Source organism: Symphodus melops (genome assembly GCF_947650265.1).
Source record: "Symphodus melops genome assembly, contig: scaffold_360, whole genome shotgun sequence".
NCBI lineage: Eukaryota > Metazoa > Chordata > Actinopteri > Labriformes > Labridae > Symphodus > Symphodus melops.
In genome coordinates this window covers 15001-23178 of record NW_027636498.1, presented here as the reverse complement: position 1 = coordinate 23178, position 8178 = coordinate 15001, and the positions used below count along the sequence as shown (strand labels likewise).

Sequence of the window (8178 nt, the reverse complement as noted above, 5' to 3'; positions counted from 1 at the left end):
TGTGGCGTGCAGGGCGCCGTTCTGTGGCGTGCAGGGCGCCGTTCTGTGGCGTGCAGGGCGCCGTTCTGTGGTCTTCACGTCCCGTTTGTGTTTTCAACATGTACGCTGGTTTAAGGTAAAATCTGGTCATTTTAAAGCTGCAGTGCGATAATGGCTTTGAACCCGTTCGTTACCATGGCAACAAAAAACAGATGCCTGAAACAGCTGAGGTTCGCTCTTTTCTCAGTGAACGTAAACAAACGTCTGTGTGGTGGAGTCGGAGCAGAGCGAGCTCGTGGACCAACGCCAGGAAACAAACTGAAAGGACCAATCAGTGAGCTGTGTAGTGAGTGAGGTCAGCCATGAAGGAAACGCGCGGTGTTGACTGCAGTACCCACATCCAACACCAGGTGTCAGCGTCACAGACTGCTCCTTTAAATGTAGTTCTTTTTCAGATCTGTGCTGCGACACTTTCAAACCAGAGATGGAGACTTAACGAGCGAAACGACCCGCCGACATCCTCAACAAAATAAATACTGAATAAATACGGTAACAGAGCGTCGTCATGGCAACAACGCTGCTTCTTCCACCGACAGAGATTAAATAAAGAGCGAGCCGCTGGACCACAAACTAAAGCAGAAATAAATAAATCTTTCTCAGAGGATCACATGCATCAGTGTAACTATGAGGACCTCATTGAGGACTTCCCCCCCCCCCCTCCCCGTTGCATGTCTCTGTGACGCTTCAGGTAAAGCGCCGCTGATCCTCCTTTTAGAATCCAGTGTGAGGTTTCAGTTTGTGCTGCCGCCCTGCTGGCTGAGCAGAGCGCTACACCGTCCCAGTGTGACGCACTAAAGAGTCCAGAGTCCCGTGTGGACCCTCAGACCGCCCACAGTTCTGAGTCCAGAGACCGGCGAGCTCAAGGTGGCGTTTATTCTGACCAGAGCCGTCACGCCGTCACAGGGACTGAGCGGGCAGAGAGCTGCGCTCCTCCTGCAGGTCTCCTCCCTCCTCCTCCTCCTCCTGTCCCGCCTCCATCCACGGGTGAGTCAGGATCTCCTCCAGGGACGGGCGCTCCTCCGGGCGGTAGGACAGACACGAGCGAATCAGAGACTGGCATTCTGTCGGAACGGAGGTCGTTTTAATACAACAGGCTTCGAAAAGCACCAAACGTGTATGCAACCATAGACGAGCCAATCAGAGTGAAGAGTTGGTGGAAAGATGGGCGGGGCCATGACTCACCTTTAGAGACGCGTCTGGTGAAAATGGGCGTGGCCCCTACGATCTCTTGGTCTCGCTCGAACGGGATGTCGCCGCACACCATGTCGAAGAGCAGGACGCCCAGCGACCACACGGTGAGAGAGACGGCCTCGTACGACTGCGACACGATCCACTCGGGAGGACTGTAGACCCGGGTCCCTGCGGACGCCACAACACGCCGTCAGTCATCGCATTTTCTTTTTTTTTTAAAAATCTTTGGTACGTCACATAAAACACCTCAGTGCTCCTCTGGTAAAGTTTGTCTCTGTACCTTCGAACTCGCTGTACGCCGTCTCTTTGAGCGGCGCTCCCGACCCGAAGTCGATGATTTTGACCTCGAGCGACCTCGTGTCCACCACGATGTTTTCGTCCTTGATGTCTCTGTGCACGACGCCGTGAGCGTGAACGAACCGCAGCGCCTCCACGATCTGACGGAAGAACCTGCCGGACGAACGGAGAACGTTAAAATTCATCATCTCAAACAAACGACACGGACGCCGAAGATCGCAGCGTTTAGAAACATGGACAGGAAGTAGTACCTGAGTGCGAGGCGTTCGGGCAGCGCTCCTCTCTCCGTGATGAAGTCAAACAGATCCTGGCACTGAGGCGGTCGCTCCAGCACCAGCAGGAAGCCCCGCCCCTCCACCTCAAACCAGTCCAGCATGCGAACCACTCCGGCGTGGGCCCCGACCTCCGACAGCGTCTGCAGCAGAGCGATCTCCATGGGAACAGGACCGACCACGCCGGGCTGAGGGACAGACACAAAGACTCTTTAGATTCTGCTCCTGAATGATCTGGATTTGTTTGGACCAATGTTTAAAATCTAGACTGCAGTACCCATTTTAAACAGCAGGGGGCAGCAAAGCTACATCCTGCTGCATGCTGTCAAACATCCTGAAGATCTGAGAAACCTTTAAAAGAGTCTGTATGACTCATACGCGCTCTCTCTCTCTCTCTCTCTCTCTCGCCCTCTCTCAGGGTGTTTTTCCCTGACTCTACCTCCAGGTGTATTGAGGTTATGTGTGTGTGTGTGTGTGTGTGTGTGTGTGTGTGGGGGGGGGGGGGGTCTCCCAGATAAATCTGTGATGATTAAAAGACGAGTTTGAGGCTGAGGGGGGAAAACCTACAGAGTCATTTTCCGAACAGTGACATCACAGGTTTCCGTGGGAACCAGGGGCCAGCCCCCACCCACAGCTGAAGGGGGGGGGGGGGCACCTGAGGGGGGGGGGGGCACCTGAGGGGTTTCCTCTAGATGAAAACTAAACAGTCTGTGTTGAACTTCCCCTGCAGGGTCTGACACACTGATGAAACGTTTCAGGCGTGACCTCGACCTCGGAGAGACGGCGTTCTCGTCATTTATCGACTTTAGACTTCACAAAGTGGATTTTACAAACTCACCAGTCGCGCCCACTGCTGAACTCTGTCACTGGTGACCTGTTTGATGGCGACCTGCACGGACAAAAAGGACACAAGGTTGAATTCACACTTACAGCGAGCAGAGAGACAGAAGCTGTGAACATGAGATGATCACGTGTGAAGAACACGCGTGTTCGTGGTCTGACCTGAAGTCCATCCGAGAGTCTCCGTCCTGAAAACACTGAGCCAAAGCCGCCGCTGCCGAGCAGAGCGCCACACTGATACTGACTGCAGAACGCTTCCTTCACTGAAACACACACACACACACACACACACGTCAGACTCTTTACACGATGTTTACACAAACAAACAAACACATGATGTGGATAAGGTTACACGCCTTCCACACAACAATGAGGAAACGTTTTCATCAACACCCGCAGAGTGACGGAGCACATATTAATACCTGCTTGTTGTTGAAGCAAACTGTTTCACTTTCAGCTCAAAGTTCAGTTTAAATTGTTTTAACAGTTTGAACAGAATCAAGTGTTTTAAAAGTGTTTCCCCTTAATGTTGTTTTTAAAATTCAAGTACGGAGGAAATAAACAAAGATAAGAGGAAGATATTAAAAAAACGGCCAGAAAAGAGTTCAAATAGACTTTTGAGAATAGATGTGAAATATCTGGGAAATCTTGATTTGTAGGAAACTTAAGTTAGAACACAATCGTCTGAATAAAGTAAAAAAAATAAAAAATAAAAAGTCGCAATGTTTACAATAAAAGTTGAAAATATCTGGAAATAAATTTAAAATGCCAGCAAGAGTAGAAATGTGGGTTATAAAGCTAAAACACAATGTCGAGAATACATTTTAAATATCGAAATATTGGGGAAAAAACTACAAATATTTCAGGAATGAAGGGACACGGCAAGAAAAAGGTCTAAATGTTGAAAATTAATTTGAAACACAAAATGTTGTTTTTTAAAATCATATGGACTTTGCAAAAAGACTCAATAAATTCTCCCTCCTGTCATTATTTATTCCTCATACGGCTCCGACCGTCTTCAGTAAAACAGTCAACAAAACAGCAGTTAGTAAACATGAAAACAGCCTGATCAACGTTCAGCGTCGGTTGTGACGTAGTGACGTAAATCCGGACGCTTAAAATCGTTGTTTTTTGAATATAATCTGGTATTATCGTCTTTAAAGCAAAGCCATGTAAAGTTTGATGGGCTCTGTCATGTTTTGCACTTTGTTTACATGTTTACACGTCACACAACAAAGACTTTAAATATTTCACTGCTCTCTTCTCATCTCACCGTGTTTCCCTCCGGCTTCCTCCTCCAGGTGAATATCCACAGCTCGTTTGTCCAACATGTTCTGCAGGTTTTCACTGAGTCTGGGCTCAAACATCCATCGTGTTGTCGGTTGAATTCCTCTTTTGACTTTATTTTGTTTCAAACTTTATCAAACTAATCGTTTCTCCGAGAGAGTCCGTCCCGCTTTAAAACTCTTAAATACAATTCCAGAGAAGAAAATAACTCCAGGAGTTAACTTCGTCCTGAACACTGTCTGAAAAGTTAAAAAATGAACCCTCGATAAGACTCCAGCTGACCGCCTTGTGATCTGAAACTACGATGGTGTTTTGTTCTGTATTTATAAGCTACTCATGTAGCCACGCCCACACCACCCTCGCTGTCCAATCAGCGCCGAGCCTTGTGCTCAATGTTTTGAATTGTCACAGAGGAATTCGTAGAATTTAAAGCAGCACGCGCTGATGACGGGAAAGAAGAAGGCGGTTTCCCCCAAATACACGCGCGCACACACACGCACGCGCGCGCGCACACACACACACACACACACACACACACACACACGAGGTCTAAGACAGTGAGCGCGCGAGGTGTATCGAAACCTATCGAAATGGAGTAACGGTTAATTTCGCATTCCGCGCGCTTTCTCTTCCTCTCACAGTCGCGCGCGCGCACAGACAGGCTGGTCTCTTCTTCACGTGAAGAAGCCTTCTCGGTATTCAAAAGCGACAAGCCGCAGTTTTAAAATGTCCACTGTGCTTAATCTGTGAGAGATGAGTCATGTTCCTGTCAAGATAAATATGTCAGCACGAGAATTTACAAGAAAGTCCAAAAAAGAGACAAAGAAACCGCCGCCAGCTTTAGAGACAGAAAGTTCAGTTGTTTTAAATAAAGGAAATTCCTGTTTGTCTACCTGCAACATAGAAGTACCTCTAAGCACACCTGTGAGGGTATTACAGCATCCTGGGGAACATACTTTATTTATATTCAACAAGAGTGGAAGAGCAGAAAAGGACTAAAACTAACTATTCTCACAGGAAACCAAGCGTCTTTATCCAGACATGACGAGATAACTTTAGAAAAGACAACAGAAATGTATTCCTTAACCATCGGCGAGGCAAACAAGTGTAAACTCCTGCAGTTCCTGGAGTGTCCACTAGAGGCTGGCTGCAGCAGCACAGGAAGTCACATACACACCCATTCAAACAGCCTGTTTTTACAGCAGACATAAACATGTTTACAGCCTGGGGGGGGGGGAATGTTTTGATGACTCAGCAGTTTTGATTGGATGAAGGATCAGAGTTATTCACAATAAGGCGTGTAGCTGAGCTGATTGACAGGTGGGCGCCGTGTAGCGGTTTGTCAGGAGGCTTAAAACCCGCCTCAGCTCTCAGCCTGTCGTTAGCTTGACTCAAAGTTAGCCTGAGACAGCATTTCCAGCACGGAGACCGGCATCCATGGGACTCCAGCGCCCCCTGAAGGGACACACGGGGGACTCCAGCGCCCCCTGCAGGGACACACGGGGGACTCCAGCGCCCCCTGCAGGGACACATGGAGACTCCAGCGCCCCCTTCAGGGACACATGGAGACTCCAGCGCCCCCTTCAGGGACACACGGGGGACTCCAGCGCCCCCTGCAGGGACACACGGGGGACTCCAGCGCCCCCTTCAGGGACACACGGGGGACTCCAGCGCCCCCTGCAGGGACACATGGAGACTCCAGCGCCCCCTGCAGGGACACACAGGGGACTCCAGCGCCCCCTGCAGGGATACGTGGGGTATGACACTCAGGCTTCGTACGTTAGTATTTAGTGTATGGTTATAATGTTCAAATTGAATAGAATAAAATGTATGGATGCATTATGTCCTCTCGGGGTTTCTGTCACAAATAAGAAAACAAAGTAAGGAAGAAGATTTCGTCTTTGGATCAAGCTTTGACCTTCACTGCGACCCTGACGCACAGACACAGAGACACAGGAGGAGGTAAACCGGGTCAAAGAGTCAAACAAGGAAGTTGAAGAAAAGAGAAGTATAGAGGAGGCTGCAGAGTTCAAAAGACAAAAAAAAACTCAAGACGGTTTTTTCTTCAGAAACAGTTTCCTCTTTTTATTCCAAGAAAAAAAAAGATCTTTTCATCCCAAACAAGAAAATAAAATAAAACAAACTTATAATATTAATAATAACAACAATAATCAATCATTAAGAGGATAAGTATGACAATTCTCAAATTTTCTTTTTTTTTTTTTATTTGTAGTTTTTTTTTTCTCTCTCACTATGATGATATTGGTCGTGGTCAGTTAAACATGCAGCTAAATAAGTCCGATGATGATGATGGAGATGTGGAGGGAGAAGAGGAAGACAAAAAGGAGGAAGAGAAGAGAAGCATGAGCGTGACGTCGCTGCTGGCTGGCGTTTAAGGTGGAAAGTAAAACATGTCGGTCGAAGAGAGCGACGGCCTCAGGAAAGCTGCGAGGACGATGACAACATGATTTTGTTGTGAGCCTCGAACTCAGGTTGTCAACATTTTGATACCAAGCATTTTAAAACAAAACAATCTGTTTTTGTTTTTTTTTACTGATCCAGTAGTATCGAAAAAGTACAGAAGCTTTAAAAAAAACTATAAAATGACTTGTTGTTCATTAGAGAGCGCAGAGGAGGAAAGAAACAGCAGGCAACACGTTGCCAATGATTCGTTCTTGAAATGTTGAGTTAGACAGCGTGCAAGTTCCCGATATTGTGCACCTAGGACTTGGATTTTTGTTGACGTGTTACCAAAACCGTTTTTTTTTTCAGCTGCAGTTCCTCCAGTGTCCACTAGAGTCTGTCTCCTTTTGACGATTTAAAACAAGAAATGATCTGGTGACGGACGTCTAGGTCTTTTATTTCTGTTGCCGTGGTATCAAAACAGGGATGGATATCGTTCTGATTTATTGTATCAAAGTTTAAAAATCTTTTATCTTGACAACCCGGGTACTTTTAGCGTAGAGTTTTTGATTAGCATGGGGCTACGATCCCTCAAAAACAACAAACAAAAGGTGGCCAGCCGGAGCTACGAGAGGAGTTGGACTCATCGAGAAAAATCATAACGCTAACTTCAACTAAGCTAACGGCAACGCATCTCGCTGGACCTGGAAACTCTGCTTACCTAAAGATCACCAACATACAGTTCCACATTTTAAGTGCTGATTGGCCGTCCTTACTGACTCCGATGACATCATCAGCCACAGAGCCAAAGAATCACACTTCAATCGAAAGTCGTGGCTGCTCCATGTGGCGCTTGATGTCATAACTGACCTCAAATCAGCTTTAAGACTGAGCTCCTCTGAGCGGCGACCAGAGAACAGGTCGGCTCGATGTCTCGATGACGGTCGACCACGAGGGTGTCACGGAGGAGGAAAGGTATCGAGACAAGTAGGGAAGGAAAGTAGGAGAGGAGAGGAAGGAGACATGAAGAGCGGATGAGCTGTAAAACAAAAAACAAGTGTGCATTTCTTCGTTTGATGTTTATTTTTTTCCCTGGTCGATCTTCTGAGGGGCGGAGGTGAGGCTGAGGGTGGAGGGGGGGGGGGGGGGGGGGGCAGGAGAGGAGGTCAAGGTCATTGTTGTGTTTGTTGTGTGTGTGCTTGTGGGTCGGCTGGTCATCAGCTGCTGTCGGGGGACGGCTCCCTCTCTCGGTGCATGGAGGAGCTCTGGTGCTTCATGCTGTCCAGATACTCCTGCTGAGAGACGGCGAGCACCGAGGCCAGGATCTCATCGTCCTCCCAGTCCGTCAGACCTGAAGCACGCACACACACACACACGCACGCACACACACACACACACACACACACACACACACACACAGAGAACAGTACCACAGCTGTGAAAAACAAGCTCAGACACTCTTCTTACGTTACACGTTTCCTTCTTTGCTTTCCCCTCGCCAACTGTTTCACATGTGGAGCTTGGAGCTGGTTATGACATCACACCCGAGTTAAACGCCCGGGTGTGATACGTGGACCAGGACCCTTCGTTCTGCACGCCAAAACTACACGACAACAAGACGCGTCACGATGTGATCGATGGAACTACGCTCGGGCACCTCAGACTTCTCACTTCTGTCTGACTTTGACCAGAATCAAATGTGAGCTGATAACCGTGTCGTCATGACGACCAGCTGCCAGTCAGAAGTGCACACTCTTCACGTTCATGTTTTTAATAAATCACAGCGACGTGTGCTGACAGAGACAGAGACTTCCTGCTGAGATGTTTCTGTTTGTTCTCTGATATCAGA

At 47.9% G+C, this 8178-nt stretch overlaps 2 protein-coding genes across 4 annotated transcripts in view; both read right to left on the bottom strand.

Annotated features, from left to right (window-relative positions):
• Positions 1-894: 894 nt before the first annotated feature.
• Positions 895-4272, bottom strand: pim2 (Pim-2 proto-oncogene, serine/threonine kinase). Its single transcript, XM_079373244.1, has 7 exons — positions 3913-4272; positions 2802-2902; positions 2638-2688; positions 1779-1987; positions 1511-1680; positions 1222-1398; positions 895-1100 (listed from the first exon to the last, which is right to left on the bottom strand). The coding sequence occupies exons 1-7, from the start codon at positions 4004-4006 to the stop codon at positions 937-939; spliced, it is 966 nt and encodes a 321-aa protein (XP_079229370.1). The 5' UTR covers positions 4007-4272; the 3' UTR covers positions 895-936.
• A 1861-nt stretch (positions 4273-6133) lies between these two features.
• Positions 6134-8178, bottom strand: part of otud5a (OTU deubiquitinase 5a) — a 13259-nt gene continuing 11214 nt past the window's right edge. For all 3 annotated transcript variants that reach the window (XM_079373241.1, XM_079373243.1, XM_079373242.1), the window contains one exon: positions 6134-7680. In XM_079373241.1, coding sequence (XP_079229367.1) covers positions 7547-7680 — 134 coding nt within the window. In that variant the 3' untranslated portion in view covers positions 6134-7546. The remainder of the gene's footprint in view (positions 7681-8178) is intronic.

Coding starts and splice junctions, on each gene's coding strand:
- pim2 (XM_079373244.1), bottom strand. CDS start 4,006: ATGTTTGAGCCCAGACTCAGTGAAAACCTGCAGAACATGTTGGACAAA. Junction 1,681..1,778: donor CCCGAACGCCTCGCACTCAG/GTACTACTTCCT, acceptor TTCGTCCGGCAG/GTTCTTCCGTCAGATCGTGG. Junction 1,399..1,510: donor GGCGTACAGCGAGTTCGAAG/GTACAGAGACAA, acceptor TGGCGTCCGCAG/GGACCCGGGTCTACAGTCCT.